The 24377-nt window shown below is 38.8% G+C and overlaps 1 protein-coding gene across 11 annotated transcripts in view; it reads right to left on the bottom strand.

Moving 5' to 3' along the window:
- Wipf2 (WAS/WASL interacting protein family member 2) overlaps positions 1–24377 on the bottom strand; it is a 117252-nt gene that overhangs the window by 12712 nt on the left and 80163 nt on the right. For 10 of the 11 annotated variants that reach the window (XM_071603962.1, XM_071603958.1, XM_071603959.1 and 7 more), the window contains 4 exons: positions 17482–17613; positions 6996–7128; positions 6197–6313; positions 4559–5215 (listed from right to left, as the gene is read on the bottom strand). In XM_071603962.1, coding sequence (XP_071460063.1) covers positions 4559–5215; positions 6197–6313; positions 6996–7128; positions 17482–17544 — 970 coding nt within the window. In that variant the 5' untranslated portion in view covers positions 17545–17613. Of the gene's footprint in view, positions 1–4558; positions 5216–6196; positions 6314–6995; positions 7129–17481; positions 17614–20532; positions 20723–24377 lie in introns of all 11 variants that reach the window. The other variant, XM_071603963.1, reaches the window with a different exon arrangement.

Below are 24377 nucleotides of genomic sequence, written 5' to 3' on the forward strand. Positions count from 1 at the left end.
AGCTTGCAAAAGAAGCCCTGGGGTAGGAGATAGCCTTTTGGAATCCAAAATAATCCGAGTTTTGAAGAAAACATGATGGATCAATTTTCTCTTTTGATTCCCTTAAAAAAGGACCGTATTTTACTCCTCAAAGGAAAATTTAAGAAAATAAACTCTATGGATCAATGAAACCAAGTTTTCTGGTGGCTGAGCACTCTTGAGAAGGTAAAAGATTCCATGCTCTTCAAATATAAATAATTCATATAGAAACAAAAGGACATTATCACATAATAGTGCCACAGTATTATCTGAAAGAGGTAAATCCATAAACTACTTAGAAGTAATTTGCATAAAACCAGTAAAATTCATCAGCACCTCACATTTTCACACATACTTTTATTTAGTTTATTATGTTTTTATTTTTAAATTTTAATTAATTTATTTTTGCAATACTGGAGATTGAATGCAGGGTGCTGTGACACTTAGCTACACCCCCAGCTCTTTTTACTTTTTATTTTGAGACAGGGTCTTGTTAGGCTATTGAAGCTAGCCTGGAACTTGTGATCCTCCTGCCTCAGCCTCCCAAGTTACTGGGATTACAGGCAAGCCTGTGCCACCATACCTGAATCACTTACAGATAAGTAAAGAAACAGAAAATCAGAGCGATCTGCCCAAAGCCATACAACAAATAGTGTCACTACTCAGAAAACCTCAGATAAAAATATCTTTTTTTCCCAATGTACAACTCTTAAGAATTGCTGTTCTCTGGCTAGGGTTGTAGCTTAGTGATAGAGTGCTTGCTGGACATGTGGGAGGCACTGGATTTGATTCTCAGCATCACATATAAATAAAAAGCAAAATAAAGGTCCACTGACAACTAAAAATTAAAAAAAAAAAAAAAAAAAAAAGAATTGCTGTTTTGTGCGGGTTTGTAGCTCAGTGACAGAGCACTTGCCTAGTGCACGTGAGGCACTGGGTTTAATCCTCAGCACCGTGTAAAAATAAATAAATAAATAAATGTATTGTGTTTGTCTATAACTAAAAAAATAAAATAGATAAAAAAAGAACTGCTATTCTGGTTACTGATGAGACATAAGCCGAGGCCTCTCCCAGTCCAACATTGGTAATGGCTAACTAGATAGAAGAACAAAGATCATAATTTCAAAATTTTCCAAACAAAGCACATAGAACTGAGATGTGAGAAGCAAGACGTTTATAGACTATTCAAACCATACAGAAATTGTGTTTTTCTATGCTTCTCTCCTGGATGGGTTTGAAAGATAACAAGCTTTTTCCAAATAAAGTGTCTTTTAAAAAAATCATTAAATTAAAAAAAAAAAAAAAAAAAAAAGGCCAGATATGGTGGCACACACCTGTAAGCCCAAGAATTCAGGAGGCTAGAGTAGAAGGATTGCAAGTTCTAGGCCAGCCTCAACAACTTAGCAAGACCCAGTCTTAAATTTTAAAAAAATGGGCTAGGGATTCAGCACACTGGTAGAGTGCCCCTGGGTTCAACCCCCAGTATCTCTCACACACACAAAATAATAATAATTAATTAAACCTGAACTTCTTAGAATCAGGGGCCACCTTAGGACTATATCCTAATGGCAAAAACTAGGGAAATATGGGTCAAAAACGTACGGACTACTGTTTGGCCTTTATTAGATTGACAACTCCTAAAGTACAAATCTGTATGTACCTAACTAAGCAGCAGCACAGGTTAATGGACTTTTGCTTTTTTTTTTGTACCAGGGATTGAACCCAGGGCACTTAACCACATCCCCAGCCCTTTTTATGTTTTATTTTGAGATAGGGTCTTGCTAAGTTACTCAGGGCCTCACTAAATTGCTGAGGCTGGTTACTTTCCATCCTCCTGCCTCAACATTCCAAGTTGCTGGGATTACAGACGTGCACCACCATGCCCGGCTTAATGGGCTTATAATGCATACTTCTTGAAGACAAGACTTTTATTGTTGAAACAGTATCTTACTATGCTGCCCAAGCTGGACTCAAACTCCTGGGCTCAAGAGATCTTTCTGCCTCAGTCTCCCGAGTAACTTAGACTACAGGCATATGATACCATGCCCAATGACAATTTCTTTATCAACATTCTATACACATAAAGATTAATATATATACACAAAGAGCTTAACAGCCACTTTTGGGAGGAATGGTTCAAAGTCCAATAACATAGGAATACAGCTTTATATACCCACACCCCACTCTCCCTTACAATCACACATGCCCCAAAAATGCCAACACTGGTTATATACAATTCTGCACCTTATTCTGTACCTGCAAATGCACAGCTGAACACACACCATGTTGATTACTCTTACTTAAAACATATGGCCCCTAATCTGAAGTAGGCCTTTTACGTTTTAGCTACCCAAGAATGCTAGTCCATTCAACTCCCACGTTCCAAATGACCATTTCATGCCTTTTCTCTCTATCCTCAAACTGTTCTCTCCTTCCCTATCACTTATAGCTGATGTTCTTCACTGTGAAAACAAGCAAATTAGAAGAAACTTCACAAACTCCTACTACTGCACTACTTATTCTCTTGTTTCTATGGAAGACCCCTTACCTATAGATCAGATCCCATTTCCTCCTATCTCCTCAAAGACTATTCAGGTAAATTGTTCCCACTCTGCTGGTTTGTTGGTTTGTTGGTTTGTTTGTTTTGGTCCTCTGATACTAAGACCAATGTCAGTTCTCAGCCTCCAACTTACCAGACTCTTCAACAGAAAAGAGGTGCTCACTTTACCTTGAGGTTTTTCCATCACTCTCTTGGTTTTTCTCCCTCCTTCCTCATTAGAGGATTTTTATTTCCTCTGCTGGGTTTGCTTCATCTCTAACATAGGAGGCCCCAGCCACAGACATTTTCTATATATAACTACCTCCTTAGGTGATATCATCAAGCATGTGGTTTTTGATGCCATTCAGATTAACCTCTCTAGCCCAGATCTCTCCCCTAAACTTTAAAGTGTCATTCAATCACCAATTCACTCTCTCTCCTTGGACGTCTAATAGGCATCTCAAACTTATTTAATGCCAAAAACCAAACAGCACTCCTCTACCAAATCTGCTGCTGTCTTACCCACCTGCCTAGTTTATTCCAACAGCCTCCTGAGTGGTCTCCTTTTTGCCACCTCAATCTTCCTACAGTCTGTTCTCAACACAGAAGCTAGTGGTCTCATTAAATGGAAAATCAAATAAATACTACTTCTCTGTTAACCCCCGCCCCCCAGTAGCTAGCTCCCCATCACAGAGTTCAGTCCAAACTCTTCACAAAGTCCTATAATGTTCTCTCAGGGAAATCTAGTTTTCTCACCTCCACTCCTGCCACTCTTCCCCTTACTCCTTCTCATCCTGTCAAAATGACCTCCCTACTGTCCCCAAAATGAGTCAAAAATACTCCTTTAAAAAAAAAAAAAAAAGAACAGTCATGCCTTAAGGTCTCTTCACTTGTCCCCATTGCCTGCAATGGTTATACTCTTCAGAGAATTTCTAAGCTTACCCATCGTAATTTCAGGTCTTTGCCAAATTGTCACTATTTAAAAAATAAAAAGAGCTAGAGATGTGGCTCAGTGGTTAAGCACCCGAATTCAATTCCCCAGTACCAAAAAAAAAAAAAAAAAAAAAAAAAGTGCTGAGTGCAGTGGCACATGCCTGTAATCCCAGCAATTCAGGAAGCTAAGGCAGGAAGATCACAAGTTTGAGATCAGTGTCAGCCACTTAGCAAAACTCTATCTCAAAATGAAAAACAAAAAAGTCTAGAAATGTGGCTCAGTGGTAAAGCACCCCTGGGTTGAATTCCCAATACCAAAAAACAAAAACTAAAAAAAAAAAAAAAATCATTGTATCAGTAAGGCTTTGTCCTGACTCTACCTACTCCTCCTCCATCTCAAAGTATTTCCTCATTCCCACCCTCATATTTCTTCTCTCCTTTGTGTTTCTCCAAAGTAAACCATGTACTATATATTTGTTTTACTACTTTATCCAGAACAAGAATTTTTTATCTTTTCTATTTACTCATGTTTCCCTAACAACAGAGTCTGCCATATAAAACCGCTCTCAAAGCTGAGTGCAGTGCCCCATGCCTGTAATTCCAGTGTCTCAGGAGGCTGAGGCAGGAGGATCACACAAGTTCAAAGCTGGCCTCAGCAACTTAGTGAGGCCCTAAGCAACTTTCCATAACCCTGTATCAAAAAACAAAACAAAAAACAAAAAAACAGGCTGGGAGGCTGGGGTTGTAGCTCAGTGGTATAGCGCTTGCTTAGCATGTATGAGGTACTGGGTTTGATCCCCAGCACCACATAAAAATAATAAATAAACAAACAAAATAAAGGTATTTAAAAAAAAATTACACCATGTTTAAAAAAAAAAAAAAACAGGCTGGGAATATGGCTCAGTGGTTAAGCATCCCTGGGTTCAATCCCAGGTACCAAAAAAATGGCTCTCAATAATACAAGTGTATGAATTATTCTTCTCCTCAATCACTGAAGGGACACTCTGAGGAAAAAAAGGTGAAAAGAAAAAATCATGAAAGGAAATAAAGGGGTTTCCAAACACTTACCTGCTCCTCTACTAGGAGGGTCTCGAGCTGGAGGAGGAGGCCTATTACTCAATAAAGAGGGAGATGCTGAGGTGGGTGGAGGAGGTGCTAGGCCTCTGATAGGCCCAGGTGTCTTCCTATGTAAAGAATTGTGTCTCTGAGGCAGCTCAGGGGCTGATTCATTAGTGGGACTGGAAGGTCCATTGGGGACCCCGGGAGGTTGGCGGTAAGGCGGTGGAGGAGGAGCCAGAGATTGGCCACTTGGTCCTGTTCTGATATTCACAGGGGAAGGAGGTGGTTTGACTGGAGGGGGAGCAGGAGGGCCCTCTCGGCCAGGGTGGAGCCTTTGTCCAGGTGTCGGTGGCAAGGGTTTCTCTCGGTTGTAGGCTGGGGCTTTGTTGCTGTGCATAGGCAGAGGTGTAGGGGGTGCGTTGGCACGACGCCCTGGAGGCGGTGGGGGAGGCGCGGAGGAGCTGTGCTTCATGCCCGTACTGCTGGTGGTGTTGGGCCGAGAAAGGTCCGGTAAAGAGGGTCTCTGCATCCGGGGCAGTTCTGGGAGGGAGGCTCGGCCACTGTCTGTATCATCTTGCGGACGTCCACTGGCTGTAGATACTGGAGGCCTTGGGGCAGCAGCTCTAGAACTGGGGACTTGTAGCGCTGGCTTACCAGCTATGTTCTCTACAAATACATCAGACAACACTGGGTCAACAGAGCAAGGTATCTATTAGATAGTATCTCTACTTCACCTGCCTCCTCAGTGCAACTTTCACGATTCTGGAATTTGTTTTGTTTGTGGTGTTGAGAGTCAAACCCAGGGCTTGACAAATATAAAGCACTCCCTCTATCACTGAGCTACTTCCCAGACTTAGTTCTGAGTTTTTATTTGATTTTAGGCTCAGAATCATTTAAAAATTTTTGCTGATATGAGCTGAATAATTTTTTTGATTTTATTTTTAGTTGGCAAATAATAACTATACATATTTATGGGGTATAAAAAGTGATATATACTCTGTGGAAGGATTAAATCAAGCTGATTAACCAACCTAGAATGTCAAATATTTATTTCTTCACAGTAATAACATTTAAAATCACTCTTTCAGCAATTCTGAAATATATATTATTATTCACTATAATTACCATGCTATGTAATAGATTACTAAAATGTATTTTTCCTGTCTAACTGAAACTCTCTACTCTTTGATCAATATCTCTGTCCTTATCCCCCTTTGATCAATATCTCTGTCCTTACCCGAGCTACTAGTAACCAACATTGTATTCTCAACTTCCACATTCAATTATTTTAGATTCTAAATATAAGTGAGATCATACAGTATTCGCCTTTCTGTGTCTATCTGGCTTATTTCACTTAAAATAGTGTCCTCCTAGCTTATTTATTGTGGCTCAGTGGTATAGGAATTACAGGCATGACAGAATTTCCTTCTATTTAAATGCCGAATAATATTCTTTTGTATATCTATCACATTTTCTTTACCTAAGTTGAATACATTTTTATTTAACCTCTCAAATTTTGTTTATTCTGTAACTACTCCTCTGTTCCCACCTCAACCACAGTCCTCAACTCCAGATGACCTACTTGGGACAAGTCAGAAATTAACAAATGCACTTTAGAAATCTCCTAAGAAAGTATTTATCAAATACCTGAACCGTCCTTGGCTCCCACAGGGCGGAGCTTCGGCACTCCTCCTTGGAAGAGACCTCCCTTGGGTTGCAGGGCAGCAGCTCCAGAGCCGTAACCACCACTGCTTCCTCTGGGCTCTGGAAAGCATACCGTTAAGTTTTCATGTCATATGTTCTGTGCTGATGACCAGTCAACCCCGGGACAACCCCTCCTCTATCTGGGCTTTAATTTGCAAACAAACCAATCTTGCTTTTTTTTTTTGCCTTTTCATTTAAAAAAACTAGACCTTTCTACTGCACAGCTTCAAATGGGGATGGAACTCTTCACTGTGATGAAAGAGAAAAAAACAAAAGGAACAAGGAGCCATTCTTCTCTTACTTAGGGTGAAGTGATAACAAGTGGAATAAAGAAACGTTCAACAGAGTTCTCTGGGCTCTCCTTTCCAAATCCCAGATGTAAGGGAGCTAACAGTTCAAGGAAACTCTCCTGAGGACTACAGGAATGGAAACTTGTAGCAATTATAAAATCATGTTTTGTTTCAGTCAAGAGGTTTCTAGGAATGTAGTAGTCTCCTCAAAGAACAGCCAAAGATGTGTCCCAACAAGCATTAGAAGGTGGGAGTCTTAACTTGGAGAATACTTGTTAAGGGTCAGGAAGAAACTTCTAAAGTATTCAAATGAGCAAACAGGAAGAGCCAATGGAAGTCCCAGGACAAAAGTTTCTCACTCAAGACTCAATAATAAAAATGACAGCCCAGATAAATCTCCAAGTCAATTCTGGAATCCTCGTGTCTCACTAGGAAATGAAGCTTAGACTCACTCTCGAGGACAGGAGCACTCCGATCATTAATGTTGGTCACCTTCTTCAGTTTGGTCCCTTTGCAAATGTCCTGTAAGAGGGCACCTCTTCCCCGCTGCTCATCTCTACTCAGCTTGGGAGGGTCTATGTTTGCCTGGAGGAAGAGGGAAATAAAATGTTTACCTAAATAGTTCCCTTCATCACAAGCTCAAGATAAATGACCTAAGTGAAACTGGATTCCATAAGAGGCCTGCGTGACCCAATCACACATATGTCCCAAGTGGCCATATCAATGTGCCAGTCTTTTTTCTCCTATTCTAAACTTTTGTGAAGAGTATAGATCTCTTCCTATTCATAAGTTTCATACAGAAGGCCTGCATTAATATTATCCATACGCTAGGTTTTGTGCATTGACCACTCTATACATATCACCATCACCAAGGCAAACATTTGAGTCCCAGAAATTGTGCTAAGCATATTATCTATATTATCTCATTAAAACCTAGAAATATTCCTATGAGAAAGGTATTATTATCATTATCCCCCACTTGGAAAGTGTGGACCAGAAGCTGAATAGTTTCTTAAGACAGTACAACTTTGTAAATGGTAAAGCAAAAATCCAAACCCCAATGGTGACCACAAAGCTCATCTTATCTCTACTAACATATCCTGTTGTCTCCATCTTTCTTCAGTTTATACTCTAAACAATATTATAGAATGGATAATAATATTCCCATTCCAAAGAAGAGAAAATAAAGGTTTAGGAAAGTAATGTCACATGATTAGTAAACATAACCAAGATTTAAAGGTCCTTGCCTTGTCTACTCTCCCAATTGAAACTTTCAACATCATGTATTTTTTCAGGTAATTTATTTTCCTCTTAAATGTCAATTCCCAGAGAGCTATGCTTAGCCTCCATCTAAATGTTTCTGAGCAAGCTCATCTAATGGTTTGCATACCACATGTAAGCCCAAAAATCTCACATCTTTTTTTTCTTGTCACCCATGCCTATGATCTGAGCTTCATATCCATATATATGCACCAATGACTATAGGACATCTCCAAATGAATATTCTACTTGTAAGTATAACACATCAATAATGATATTCCTGAATAGGAAGACCCAATATTATACATGTGTTAAATCTTAACATAATTTGTAAGCTTAGAGCTTTTTAAACTAAACAAATGGAATTTTTAAGAAAATAGGACTTGTGACTGGGTGCAGTGGCATATGCCTGTAATATCAGTGGCTTGGGAGGCTGAGGTAGAAAGATCCTGAGTTCAAAGCCAGCCTCAGCAAAATTGAGGTGCTAAGCAACTCAGTGAGACCCTGTCTCTAAATAAAATACAAAATAGGGCACTTGCCTGGCATGTGTGAGGCACTGCATTCATTTCTCAGCACCACATATAGTAAAATAAAAGGTCTATCAACAACTAAATACACACACACACACACACATATAAACAATATAGATAGAGCTGGGGATGTGGCTCAGTGGTCGAGTGTCCCTGAGTTCAATACCCGGTACTCCCCTCGACCCCCGGCCAAAAAAAATAGGACGTGTGCCACCAAAAGCCAAGAGTAACAACAGGAGTACAGGGACAGAGCTAATAAATGCAATAAAATATGAAGTTCATAAGCAGATCCAGGTCAATGTAAGAAATAAGAATAGGCTGGGAATATAGCTCAGTTGGTAGAGTGTCTACCTTGCATGCACACGGCCCTGGGTTCAATCTCCACAACCACACAAAAAAAAAAGAAAGAAAGAAATAAGAAAATGGTGCATGCCCATAATCCCAGCTAAGACAGAGAGAGCAAGACAGGAGGATGACCAGTTCAAGGCAAGACCCTGTCTCAAAATAAAAAGGAGTGAGGATGTAGCTAAGTAACAAAGAAAGTGCCCCTGGGTTTAAACCCCAGTACAACTAAAATAAAATGGTAATAATAAAGGCTGGAGGGGCTGAGTTGGGGCTCAGTGGTAGAATGCTTGCCTAGCACATGTGAGGCCCTGGATTCAAACATCAGCACCACCTAAAATAAAATGAATAAAATAAAGCTATTAAAAAAAAAAAAAAAAAAAAAAAAACAAGGCTGGGGATATGGCTCAGTGATAGAGAGCTTGCTGTAATGAGGCTCTGGGTTCAATACCCAGTACTTGAAGAATAAAAGTATATTTCTTCAGTACAGAAAAGATAGATTACTAAATATACAGTGGATGACAACTTTTTATAAAGTTAAATTCCTAGTTGAATTATAAAATTTAAGTGTAAAAAACAAAACCATATATGTACTGTACGGAGAAAATAGGTAAGTGGAAGGACCTTCTAAACATGACAAATAAAATATAGGAAAAGACTGACAGAATTACTTATTACAAATTATTTATTTAGGAATATAGGCAGATGACAAACTGGGAGGAAAAGATATCTGGGACAAATGTAATATATGATAAACACAAAGGTAATATCCTACCTATGGAGCTTTACCATATAATGATGACTTAAAAATCAACAGGAAAATAAGCAAAGAACATAGCCAATACTTCACAAAAGAAATCAAATAACCACCAATACAAACAAAATATATATAGTATTAAAAAAGAATGCATGCTAAAACAGAGTATCATTAGTTACCTATTAAACTGGTAAAGATTACATCATTACTAAAAAGACTACAAGCTTCATGAAGGCAGGGACCACTGCTCACTGCAGTACACGCCTGATACACTGAGCTCAAAAAAAATGTGTATAATGAAGAAGTACCATATGGTGGTCATAAATATTCAGAGAAACAGGCACTCACACCATGCGGGGCAAGATAAATTGGCATAATCTTTCTAAAAAGTAATTTCACAATATGTATCAAAAGCCTTAAGAAAGTCTGGCACAAGAATTCTACTTATTGAAATTAATTTTACAGTCAGGCACTGTGTCACATAGCTGTAATCCCAGCGTCTCGGGAGGCCAGGAAGCTGAAATAGGAGGATTGAAATAGGAGGCCAGGGCTGATGCTGTAGCTCAGTGATAGAATGCTTGCCTAACGTGTGAGGCACTGGGTTTGATTCTTAGCAGCACATAAAAATAAGAACAAAAAACTAAATAAAAAAGAAAGTTTGAGGCCAGCCTTAGCAACCCAGCAAGATCCCTAAGCAACTTATCAAGACTTTGTCTCAACCAAAACAAAACAAAACAGACCAGGTGCAATGGTGCACACCTGAATCCCAGCAGCTCAGGAGGCTGAGGCAGGAGGATGAGTTCAAAGCCAGCCTCAGGAATGTCAAGGTGCTAAGCAGTTCGGTGAGACCTTGACTCTAAATACAATACAAAATAGGGCTGGGGACGCAGCTCAGTGGTTGAGTGCTCCTGAGTTCAATCCCCACAGTACTCGCCCCCCTGAAAACAGAAAACAAAAAACAAAACAAAACAAAACAAAAAATGGGCTGGAAATGTGGTTCAGTGGTTAAATGCCCCTGAGTTCAACCCCCCAGTACAAAATAATAATAATTATTATTGTGCTTTTATAAAATATTTTTTAGATGTTGATGAACCTTAATTTTATTCATTTATTTATATGCAGTGCTGAGAATCGAACCCAGTCACACATGCTAGGCAAGCGCTCTACCACTGAGTGGTGATCCCAGCCCAATTGTATTTTTTTTTAAACAGGTTCACTATTAGTGTAACTTCTTATTTTTAAAATTTATTTAGGTAATTTTTGGTTTTTTTATTGTTCTTTTTTTTGGGGATTGAACCCAATCCAAAAAACTCACTTAACCACTGAGCCACATTCCCAGCCACCCCCCTTTTTAGTTGTAGATGGACACAATATCTTTATTTTGTTTATTTATTTATATGTGGTGCTGATAAAATCCAGTGCCTCTCAGAGCTAGGCAAGCACACTACCACTGAGCCACAACCCCAGCCCCATCCTTTTTTTTTTTTTTTTTTTTTTAATTTAGAGACAGGATCTCACTGAGTTGCTAAGTGCTTTGCTAAGTTGCTGAGGCTGTCTTTGAACTCCCAATCCTCCAGCCTCAGCCTCCCAAGCTGCTGGGATTATAGGTGTATGCCATGGCACCCAGCCTAACTTTTATTTATTTATTTTTTTAAACTTTTTTTTTTTTTAGTTGTAATTGGACACAATACCTTTATTTTATTTATTTATTTTTATGTGGTGCTGAGGATGGAACCCAGCACCTTGGACGTGCTAGGCAAGTGCTCTACCACTGAGCCACAACCCCAGCCCCAGGAATTAGTTTTGAGGGGGAAAAAAAAATGCACAAGGCTACTAATTGCAATAAATTATTTATAACAGCATATAACTGAAAATAATATAAAAGTTCAACAAAAAGGAACAATGAAACTATAACTATACAATGGAGTACCAGTTAAGCTCTTAAAGATGTAGAACTGTCTCAGCAGTAAACATTTTGACACAATCATAAAAATATTACAAAACAATAGTGTTACTCCAGTTTTCTCTTCTATAAAACAGGAATAACAATAGAACCTGTCACACAGGTAGTTTTGGGAATTAAATGAGGTGCCACTTTTTTCTTTTTTTCATTGTGGTGCTAGAGATTGAACCCAAGGCCTCACACATCATTAGTCAAGTGCTATCTACCCCTTAGCTACATTCCTAGTGAGATCAAACTTTTATTTATTACTTTTTGGAAGGATACTAGGGATTGAACCTATGCACACTTAACCAGTAAACCATATCCCCAGCCCTTTTTATTTTTATTTTTTGTTTTGAGACAGAGTCTTGCTGAGGCTGGCTTTGAACTTGTGATTCTACTGCCTCAGCCTCCTTAGCTATGAGGTCACACTTTTAAAAAGATTGTTAGTACAGTGCTTAGTGTATATAGTAAAAGCTCAATAAACAATATATACTTTAGGAGGAAAAAAGGTATACACAGAAAATTTCTGCAAGTACATACTGTACAATGATATACTACTGAAGATTATTATCATGCAATAATTCTTGGTTTTCTTGTATTTTCTAATTTTCCTACAGTAAACATAAAACACAATCTTAACAAAAGTTAACCATAGTTTGGCATTTTTTACTTTTATTAGTATTTCCTAATTTTATACAAACTTTTTTTGGGGGAGAGGTAATAGGGATTGAATCCAGGGACTCACTCATGTACAGAATTCATTTCCAGGCCTTTTTATTTTGAGACAGAATCCTACTAAGACGCCCAGATTGGCCTTGAATTTGAATTTGCAATCCTTTCTCAAGACTCTAGAGTTGTTGGGATTACATGTTTGTGCCATTGTACCCAGCTCTACAATCACATTACAATAACAGTTCTGAAAATACTATTACTCAATACCCCCCAAAATGACACTATTAAACATTTAAGGACATGAGAAGCCATTCATACCATTCACAATATAGTAATGAAAAAAAAAAAAAGCAGATTAGAAATCAGTATGTATAGTATGCACAGCCTCTTTTTTTTTTTTTTAAGTAGAAGGGAAAGAAGAAGGGGGAGATATACATAAAACCATTATGAAGACTGGATTATAAACTGGGTGCAGTTGTGCACACCTGCAATCTCAGCAGCTCAGGAGGCTGAAGCAGAAGGATTTCGAGTTCAAAGCCAGACTCAGCAATGGCAAGGTGTTAAACAACTCAGTGAGACCCTGCCTCTAAATAATTAAATACAAAATGTGGCTCAGTGGCTGAGTGCCCGAGTTCAATCCCTGATAAGGGGGGAGATTGGATTATGAATGGCTACTCCTTTTTCCTTATCCACAGTTTCTAAATTTTTTAATATATCTCCCCCCCGCCATTCCAGTTCTAGGGACTGAACTCAGGGGTGCTCTATCACTGAGCTGTGTCCCCAGCCCTTTTCATTTCTCATTTTTATTTATTTATTTTTGGGGGGTCAGGGATTGAATTCCAAGGGACTCAACCATTGAGCCACATTTCCAGCCCTATTTTGTATTTTATTTAGAGACAGGATCCCACTGAGTTGCTTAGCACCTTGCTTTTGGCTTAGGCTTTCTTTGAACTTGCAATCCTCCTGCCTCAGCCTTTTGAGCTGCTGGGAACAGGTGTGTGCCAACACACTGGCTTATTTTTTATTTTGAGGCTGGGTCTCTAAGTTGTTTAAGGCCTCTTTAAATTGCCCAGTCTGGGCTTAACTTATGAATCTCTTGCCTCAACCTCTGAGACCCTGGGATTATAGGTATGCATTACACCCAGCTGAACATATTACTTTTGTAAAGAAAATATTATTAAACTTGTCCAAAACTGAGCTCTTTCACAAACATAATTATTTCTTAAATAAAACCATCAATCTAGCTCCCAAATCTCTCAAATCTCCTTCCTCTTTCTGTCACCAAACTCTTTACGATTTTACTCTCTGGGCTGGGGTTGTAGCATGGTGGTAGAGTGCTTGCCTAGCTTGTGTGTGGCAATGGCTTCAATCCTCAACACCACATAAAAAAATAAATAAAATAAAGGCATTGTGTCCATCTATAACTAAAAAGAAATATTTTTAAAAAACATTTTACTTTCTAGGACTGGGGTTGTGGCTCAGCAATGGAGGGCTCGCCTAGCATGTGCGGGGCCCTGGGTTCGATCCTCAGCACCACATAAAAATAAAATTGGGGTGTTGTGTCCAACTACAATTAAATAAACAAATTTTTTTAAAAAAATTTACTTTCTAAATCATGTCCACTCTTCATCCTCACTGCTTTAGTCCAGACCCTCAGATTTTTTTTAGTTATAATTTTTTTTAGTTATAATTTTTAAATTTTTTTTTAGTTATAGACACAATATCTCTATTTAATTTATTTTTATGTGGTGCTGAGGACCAAACCCGAGGCCTCACACATGCTAAGCAAGCACTCTACTACTAAGCTACAATTGGAGCCCCCAGAACCTCAATTTTTAATAACAATAGTCTTTTGTGGAGTCCCAACCCCTAATCCACTTCCACACTGTAAGAGTGACCTTTCTAATACAAACTGAACAGGTTGCTCCAGTTGTTGAAATACTTTAACAACTCCCCACAAGAGAAAAATCCAAACCCTCAGCCTCTCTGGCTTCATCTCCTATCACATCATCTCAAGTAATAATCTAAACCTCCGTATGCTTTCTCACAAATCACCATCCTTTCACATTCTGCTTTAAGTGCCTTTCTTCTGACTAAAATCTGCTCACTTCAGACTCAGTTCAAGCATTACCTCTCCTCAGGGCCTTTGCCTCCCCTTCCTCCTCCCACTATAGCCACAGTAGCTCTTAATGAGCTTGCATACAAAATTTCACCTCAAATGGAGTTCATATACATCCTAAGAAGATGTCTGAAAACCAGAGGTTATGGGGAAAATAAGTACAAGTTGGCAGATCTAAACTCTAGTCCTACTTCTGAGACCAATCTAATTAAACAAGTCACTTTCCCCTTCCCACTCCCTACTTTTCCTGAACTGTACCCCAGTCTTTTTTTTTTTTTTGTGGTGCTGAGGATTGAACCCAGGGCCTTGTGCATGCGAGGCAAGCACTCTACCAACTGAGCTATATCCCCAGCCCCCCAGCCCTTTCTATTTTGAGACACAGTCTCATTAAGTTACCCAAGCTGGCCTCAAATTAAGCAAGTCACTTTTCCTCTTCAAGACACAATTTCTTACCTATTAAATACCTAATTATATAAATAATTATGTGCACACACATATGCATATGTATATATATTATGTACACACACACACCTCTGGACCATTTTTGTCAGAAGTTACTTTTACTTGTAAATTTTACTAAAATGAGAAGGCACAGATTCCTTCCTTTTTTTTTGGTACCAGGGATTGAACTCAGGGGCACTCAACCACTGAGCCACATCCCCAGCCCTATTTTTTGTATTTTTATTAGAGGCAGGGTCTCACTGAGTTAAGGGCCTTGCTGTTGCTGAGGCTGGCTTTGTACTCACGATCCTCCTATCTCAGCCTCCCAAACCACTGGGATTTAGGGGTACAACACCGCAACTGGCCCCTTTTTCTTTTTGAGACTGAGTATCACTAAATTGCTCAGGGTCTAAATTGCTAAGGTTGGCCTTGAACTTGTGATCCTCCTCTCAGTCTCCCAAGCCACTGAGATTATCCAGCTACAGATTCCTTCTTTATTATGTGATACCAGGAGGTTTCACAGCCCAGGTAAGGTTAGAGTGGCTGCCTCCCTGTTTTTTTTTTCCTCCCATTATTGAAACTTTGTATTCTTACCAATCTATTCCATAAGCTTCTTTCTTTTTTCCCATTACTAAGGACTAAACCCAGAGTAAGATGTTTAACCACTGAACTACATTCCCAGCCCTTTTTTTTTTCATTCTTTTTTTTAATTAAACTTAGCAAATATCAACATTTTATTTTCTATTAATTCTTATTTTATCATCAGGCATATAGAAAGTCTATTAAGAACTTACTAAAAATATTCACTGAATTAATAACTTTCATTTTAACAGATATACCTATTGTGTTTCTTTTTTTTTATTTCATATATGACAAATAGTGGAATGCATTACATTCATAATTATCCATTCACAGCACAATTTTTCATAACTCTGTATATAAAGTATGTTCACAGCAAATTATGCGATTATACATGAGTTCTCTTATTGATTTTTTTGCATTACAATTCTTAATACACCTTTATAACACAATTTATCATATCTCTGTTTGTATATAAGATATGCTGACACCAAATTCACATCTTCATACATGTATTTTGTATAATGATGACCATCCCCTTCCACCATCCTTGCTATTCTCCTTCTCCCTCCCACCCCTATTCCCTATCTAGAGGTAATCTTTAATTTCCATTCTGAGGCAGCAATCTCACTAAATTGTGGAGGCTAGGCTTGAACTTTCTTTGTTTCTTTTTTTTTTTTTTTTTAAGAATTTTTAGTGTAGGGGCTGGAGTCTAGCTCAGCAGTACAGTGTTTGCCATGTATGTGTGAGGCACTGCGTTCGATTCCCAGCACCACATATAAATAAGCAAATAAAAAATAAGGGTCCATCAAACAACTTAAAAAATATTTTTACAAAATTTTAGTGTAGATGGACACAATTTATTTTATTTCTTTATTTATTTTTATGTGGTGCTGAGGATCGAACCCAGTGCCTCACATGTGCTAGGCAAGCGCTCTATCGCTGAGCCACAATCCCAGCCCTGGGCTTGAACTTTCAATCTTCCTTCCTCAACCTCCTGACTATCTGGGATTATAGGCCTGAGCCACCATTCCCAGCTTCCTTCCTTTCTTTTTTTAGAAAATTTTATTTATTTAATTTTATTGATTAATTGATAGGCACTTGGAATTGAACCCAGGGCCAGGGGTGTTTATCACTGAGCCACATTCCCAGCCCTTATTTTTTTTTTTGGTACTGGGGATTGAACTTAGGAGCACTCAACCACTGAGCCACATCCCCAGCCCTATTTTGTATTTTATTTAGAGACAAGGTCTCACTGAGTTGCTTAGCTCCTCTTTTGCTGAGGCTGGCTTTGAACACGCAATCCTCCTGCCTCAGCCTCTTAAACCACTGGGATTACAGGCATGTGCCACCAGGGCTGGCTCCTTCCTTTCTTAATAGGGTGTAAAACATGATATGTTTGACTTTAAAATAAACTGTCTCAGGGCAGAAAAGGAAAAAATGAACTTGTAGCAAGAAACAACCAACAAGAATCCCTGTCTCTTTTCTCAGGGATACCAAAGAAATGACACAATCTCCTTTTTTTTTTTCTTTTATTTATTTATTTAGTTAGTTAGTTCTCAGCGGACACAACATCTTTGTTGGTATGTGGTGCTGAGGATCGAACCCGGGCCGCACGCATGCCAGGCGAGCGCGCTACCGCTTGAGCCGTATCCCCAGCCCATAAATTTGGATTTTTTTATTGATCCTATAACTAAACTATTTTAGTGACTACATGACACCAATGAACTCTACAGGAATTGTTTGATAAGTAGGTGATCCCCCACCATATCCAGGATAGTGCTCCCCTGGTGCCCAGGGATGCTCTTTTTTTTTTTTGCGGGGCTGGGAATTGAACCCTGGGCCTTGTGCATGCAAGGTAAGCACTCTACCAACTGAGCTATATCTCCAGCTCCACAATCTCCTTTGAAAAGCAAATAATTCAGGAAGAAACACAAGTTCCTAATCCAATGCAACCAGTTCAAATTTCCATTTAGAATGAACCAGGACAAGGAAATAAAACATGCCATTACAGTAATAAATGGACCTCTTCAGAAGTCATGAGACTAAATGATGAGGACAGACAATATTGGTTCTCCATTTTCCCATACCAAATGTCATGAGTATACTATGTCTATACAAGGAATTCCTAAGTATCTATGAATACTAGGACCAAAAATCTGGGATGTTAAAAACAGAATTAAAGGGCAGGCTCAAAATAACATTGGTATGGGCAGGAAAATCGAATTTTTAACCAAGGCCATCAATCTGTTTACTTAAAGGTTTGGAGATAGACTAGTAGAAGACTACCTACCTGATTAAAAGTGGGAGGGGGAGGAGGGCCAGGAGGGGGAGGAGGGGGAGGAGGAATTGGCATCCTTGCCCTGCTCCCTGTTGGCACTGCTCTCTCTCCGTGTTTACTTGCAGCTTTAGGTCACTCATATACCTGTAAATGAAATAGATAATCATAAGAATTACTTTACCATTAAAGACACTGAGGAGTCTCGCACACTTTAAGAGGACTAGAGGACTAGGCATGGCACTAGAAAGACTAAGCACCTCATATTCTAGATGTGATGTAATACAGTCCAGAGCTTGGTAAACATTCTTGATAAAAGGCCAGATAACAAACATTTTAGGCAACAGTCTCTGTTGCATATTATTTTTCCTTTGTTTTGTTAACCTTTCTTTCTGTTTCTTTTCTTTCTTTTTTTTTTTTTTTTGAGGTGCTGGGGACTGAACCCAAAGCCTCGTGCATACTGAGGAAGAACTCTCTCTACCTCTGAGGCACAACGAAGCCCATTCCCTTCTTTTTTTTAAATGAATAAGTATTTATTTATTTATTACCAGGGATTGAACCTAGGGGAGCTTAATCACTGAGCTCTTTTGAGACAGGGTCTCACTAAGTTACTTAGGGCCTCACTAAGTTGCTGAGGCTGGCTTTGAACATGAGATCCTCCTGCCTCAGCCTCCCAAGTTGCTGGGATTACAGGTGTGCACTGCTGTGCCAGCTTAAACTTTATTTTTAAAGCAGTTTTAGATTCAGCAGCAAAATGAGCAAAAACTACATAAAATTATCATATACCTCTGTCCCCACACATGAATACCCTCCCATACTACAGGTACATTTGTTACAAATGATAACTCTATAGTGACACATCATTAACATCCAAAGTCCATAATTTACATAGGGTTCACTCTTGGTATGGTACATTCAGTGGGTTTTGACTAATGTACAATGAGTTACATCTACCATCTTATAGTATTATATAGAAGTTTTATGGCCTTATAAATCCTATATCTATTAATCTTGTTTTCCTCCCAATTCTTTCTTTTTTATATATAAATTTTTTAGTTGTAGATAGACATAATACCTTTATTTATTTTTATGTGGTGCTGAGGATCGAACCCAGTGCCTCACATGTGCTAGACAAGCACTCTGCCACTGAGCCATAACCCCAGCCAATCCCTCCAATTCTTAAGCAACCACTGATCTTTTTACTATCTTCATAGTCTTTCTGATTCTAGAATGTCATATAGTTGAAATCATATACCATAGAGCATCTTCAGATTGTCTTTTCATTTGGTAATAGGCATTTAAGAGTCCTTCATGTCTTGACATCTCTTTTAGCTTCTTTTGAGATGAGGTCTCATTATATTGCCCAGGCTGATCTCTAATTCCTGTACTCAAGTGATTGTCCTGCCTCAGCTTCAGAGTTGCTGGGACAATAGTCACATGATACTACATCCATTTTTTAGCTCTTTTTCTTTTTTAGTGTTGACTAATATTCCATTGTTTAGATATACTACAGTCTGCTCATCCATTCCTACTGAATGACATCTTGGTTGCTTCTACGTTTTGTCAATTCTGAAGAAAGGTGCTATAAACATCCATGTGAAGGGTTTTTCAACTCCTTTGGGTAAATACTAAGCAGTGTGACTGTTGGATCACATGATAAAAGTATGTTGTATTCTGTAAGAAACTGCCAGACTTCTTCCAAAGTGGCTGTACCATTTTGCTTCACATCTTTGCAGCATGGGTGGTTTTGGATTTTGGCTACTCTTTTTTTCTTTGTTTGCTGGTCTGCAGTACTAGAGTTTGAACCCAAAGGCACTCAACCACTGAGCTACATATCCAGCCCTTTTTATTTTTTAGACAAAGTCTCGCTAAGTTGCCCAAGCTGGCCTCAAACTTGCGATCCTCCTGCCTCAGCCCAAGTTACTGGAAATATAGGCAAGCACTACTGCAACCACATAAAAAAGGATTTGTTTATTTTTTGCCAGCACTGGGGATGGAACCCAGGTCCTTGCACATACTCAGCATGTGCTCTACCACTAAGATGTATGAATTTTGGCAGTTGTATAAGGTGTGTGGTGGTATCTTGTTTTAACGTGCAATTCCTTAATGACATGATGTTAAACATATTTTCATATGCTTACTTGCCATCTGTATATCATCTTTGGTGAGGCTGACTATTTAGGTCTTTTGACTTTTTGTATATGTGTGCTGGGGACTAAACCTAGGACTCTACCATGATAAACCCATGCTCTACCACTGAGCTACACCCAATCCCTATTTATCATTTTTTTTCTATTTATCATTTTTTAAAACTGAGTTGTTTTGTTTTCTTATTGTTCAGTTTCAAGAGCTCTTTATATGTTTTAGATAACAGTCCTTTATCAGATATGTCTTCTGCAAATATTTTCTCCCAGTCTGTTGCCTGTCTTTTTCTTCTCTTGATTTTCACAATCTTTTAAAAATAAAAACCAGTCTTAGTTTGAGGGCCAAATAAAAATAGGCTATGGATCAGATATGACTCATAGGCCATAGTTTACTGACACCTGGTATAAGCACATTCACAGAATGTGATAAGAGTATAACTTACCACCTGAGAAGGTAGTCACTTATCAAGTAGTAGAACAGCACTCAATAACTACAATAGCTGCCCCCCACAGTCACACTCATGGAAGCTGATCAGAGCATAACTACCAATGAAACGTTAGGCACCTATCAAGTAACAAAACAGCACTCAAATATACTGCTGTCCCCCTATTATAGTTTTTTTTTTTGTACTAGAGATTGAACTCCTGGGCATGCCACCACTAAATTACACCCCAGCTGCTGCTGCTATTGTTCTTTTTCTTCTTTTTTTTGGAGTCAGGGTCTAAGTTGCCAAGGCTGGCCTCAAACTTGCAATCCTCCTGCTTCAGCTTCCTAAATTGCTGAGATTATAAGCACTTACTCTCAGGCCAGCCCTCTATTATAGTTTGTAACTAATCTGCATTCCACAAAATGAGGCTAAAACCAGGAAAGTAATTTACCCTAAGACATTAAAATAGGAGCCAAAGATATAACAGTAGTTACTTCTAAAATGATTGGTCTCAAGGAAATCCCATTTCTTCCTTTCTTTCCTTCTGTCTCAGTATGTTGTCCAGACTGGTCTCAAAACTGCTGGTCTGCAGCAGTCCTCCTGCCTCAGCTCCCACAAGCAGTTGGGACTATAGGTGTGCATCACTGTATCCAGCTAGGAAATTGCATTTCTTGATCCCCAAAACTGAAATATAAAAAGGGCTGGGATTGTAGCTTAGTGGCTGCTCATCTCAGAATGCATATCAGCTCTATGCCAAAGCCACCATGGCTTCCTCAGGCTAAATTTTAGCTAATAACAACCACAAGATTTCTAAGATTGAAGATAAGAGTACTACAGTTGTCCTCTGTCCTGTTACCAAACCAGGTACAGTACATTTTAGCCCCTGACCACCAAGCAATTCACTGCAACCAAGCAGAACCTACACACACATTTCCAGACATTTTATATATAGGCAGTAAAAGATACTAGCCATTTTTCCTTTCCAGTCCTAGGATCTACAATACAGTAAGGAAAAGAAAATGTGCCTCTTTGTATTGTCAAAGCTAAACAACTTGAAATCACAGTGCTATAACATCTTCAAAAAGGATGTTGCATAAATCCAAGGCAGATGATTATTACATCTATTTTCAAAGCCTGTGTCAATTTTCCATTTTTCCAAAAGCATTAATAGATTCCTGGATTTAGGCAGCAAAATATAGAGTAGCTAAATACTCATAATTAATATTTCCTCCCCACCCACATAACATATCCTAAGAACCAGGGGATTTAGGGATTTAGCCAGAAAAATGGAGTCACACAAGGCCAAAGTTATTATCATCAGTCAATATTTAATACTAGGGAAGAGAGGGGAGTTAATCAGATGAAAGACACATCCTAATTTAGAAATGCAGACCAAAGCTAGACAGACTAAAACAGAGTCTGAATACAAAAGCAATGCTAGGTGATAGCTAAGGAGTTTGTCATGGAAGCATGAGATGTCACTCATAGTTGAGAAAGAACTCTTCTAAATCAGGGTTTTCAAATATGCCTTAAGATAAGATACATTTAGAGGATCTGTTTAAAACACAAACACAAAAATATCTGTGGGGGCTGGGGTTATGGCTCAGTGGTAGAGTGCTTGCCTAGCACATGTAAGGCCCTGGGTCTGATCCTTAGCACCACATAAAAATAAATGAATAAGGGTATTGTATCCAACCACAACTAAATAAATAAATAAATAAATCTGTGGGCCCTAAATCCACACCCACTAAAATCAGAAAATTTCCAGAAGACCTGATATTTTATATATTAAAGAAGCACTTTAAGTGATTCTTGGGGTTAGGGAAATCTGGAAAACACTGTATCAAAGGAGTATTACTAATCACAGACACAGTATTACACTGCACAGATACTATGGTGTTTGAATGGACATCTGCAAGAAAAAGCTGATGAATGTGTAGGTTAAACATGATAGACTAAATGCATTTATCAATGTTCCCTCATAAAAACACCATTAAAATGACAGCAAAGATGGGCTGGGGTTGAGGCTCAGTGGTAGAGTACTTGCCTAGCATGTGTGAGTTATTTTATTATAAATAAAATAAAGTTATAAGAAAGTGTTGGAGATAACTATTAGAATCTATGTTCTAATTGGTTGTACAATTAAAAAAAATAAGGGCTGGAGTTGTGGCTCAGTGGCAGAGTACTCGCCTAGTGTGTGAGAGGCCCTAGGTTCGATTCTCAGCACCCCATAAAAATAAATAAATAAAAAGAAAGGTATTGTGTCCAACTACCCAAAAAAAAAAAAAAAAAGACAGCAAAGAGCCAGGCCTGGTTGTGCACACCTGGAATCAAAGCAATTTGGAAGGCTAAGGCAAGAGTATCACAAATTCAAGAACAGTCCCAGCAATTCAGCAAGGCCTTAAGCAACTTAGCAAGACCCTTTCTCAAAAAAAGAAAATTTAAAAAGGGCTGGGGAGGGGCTAGGGCTGTAGCTCAGTGGCAGAGCCCTTGCCCTGCATGTGTGAGGCACTGGGTTTGATCCTTACACCATATAATAAAATAAACAATAAAAAAAGGCATGCTGTCCATCTACAACAACAACAAAAACAAAAAAAAAAGAGGGTCGGGGGCTGGGGATGTAGCTTAGTGGTAAAGTGTCCCCTGGGTTCAATCCCCAATACAGAAATAAAAAAGGAAAAGAAAAGCCAGCAACACGGGTTAGGGATGTGGCTCAAGCGGTAGCGCGCTCGCCTAGCATGCATGCGGCCTGGGTTCAATCCTCAGCACCACATATAAACAAAGATGTTGTGTCCGCAGAAAACTAAAAAATAAATATTAAAATTCTCTCTCTCTCTCTCAAAAAAAAAAAAAAAAAAAAAGCCAGCAACAGAACAGAGATTTCTTTTTCTTTTTTTTTTTTTTTTTTAAGATACAAACCTAAAGAAAAGAAAAGAAAAAACAAGTTAGAGCTACAGCACAGTGGTAGAATGTGTAGTACTTAGCATGTACCATGAGGCTTTGGGTTCAATCCCAAAACTAAAAAATGTAAAAACAAAACAAGAACAATAAAAAAACAAAAAAAGAAGAAGAAGAAGAAGAAGAAGACGACGACGACAACAACGTTTTGAAAGCTGGAATGCAGATATACTAGGAATAAATAACTTCACAGAAGCCAGGCATGGAATCCAAGAGACTCAGAAGCGGAGGCAGGAAGGTCACAAGTTCGAAACCAGCCTTAGCCAATGTAGCAAGACCCTATTTCAAAACAAAAAAATTAAAATGACTGGGGATGTAGTTCAGTAATAAAATGTCCTGGGTTCAATTCTCAGTTCCAAAAGGAAGAAGAAAAAACATTTAGAAAAGGCTCAGAAATTAGAGGTGCCTGATACTTCTGGAAAAGAGGATGTAGGAGGGTATAATACAGGACTGAGGTTTTTGGCTCAGTGGTAGACTGGAAGTCTACTTAAAAACAACAACAACAACATATTCCTCTATCTTCTTCCATGCTACCACTTAGAAGATTGAGAAAATTGAACAAGAGGGCCTCTGAACCAAGGGACCTGTCACAGATAAGACAGGAATGCCACAATGAAAATAGGGAGATCAAGTAAAATATCTAACTACTCAAATAGCAAGTCCTCTTCTCCCTCCCCAACTCTCTTCTCCTATGTGGCTCCAGAATCAGCAGTTGTCAGACACACTCAAACACCAGCCACGGGCCTATACTCTATAGGCAAGAATATTCTGACCAGCCTGCCAGTTTACCCTACGGGTGTGATGAGCCCAGGGCCACCTAGTTTGAGCTTTTTAGTGTCTCATTCTTAAAAATAAACAGAGAAGGGCGGGAGTTGTGGCTCAGAGGAGAGCACTCGCCTAGCATGCATGAGGCACTGGGTTTGATCCTCAGCACCACATAAATGTAAAATATATTGTGTGGGCTGGGGCTGTAGCTGAGTAGCAGAGCACTTGCCTATCATTCGTGAGGCACTGGGTTCAATCCTCAGCACCACATACAAATAAATAAAGTAAAGGTAGTCTGTTATCTACAACTACAAAAAAAAATTTAAATAAAGAAAATATATTGTATCCACCTATAACTAAAACATAAATATTTTGAAAAAATAAACAGAGAGCCAAAAATTATCAGATATTTGAAGAAAATCTCTGATAGGAAGGACAGAATCAAAGCAAACAAACAACTTATGATGACGTGCAAAAATACTGATACATAAAATTCAGAGAATAAGCCCAGTGTAGTGGTGCACACCTGTAATCCCAGCAACACAGGAGGCTGAGAAAGGAGGAAGGAAAGTTCAAGACCAGCCTCAGCAACTCAGGTGAGTTTTGAGATCCTATC

Source organism: Marmota flaviventris, chromosome 17, assembly GCF_047511675.1.
Source record: "Marmota flaviventris isolate mMarFla1 chromosome 17, mMarFla1.hap1, whole genome shotgun sequence".
NCBI classification, from domain to species: domain Eukaryota; kingdom Metazoa; phylum Chordata; class Mammalia; order Rodentia; family Sciuridae; genus Marmota; species Marmota flaviventris.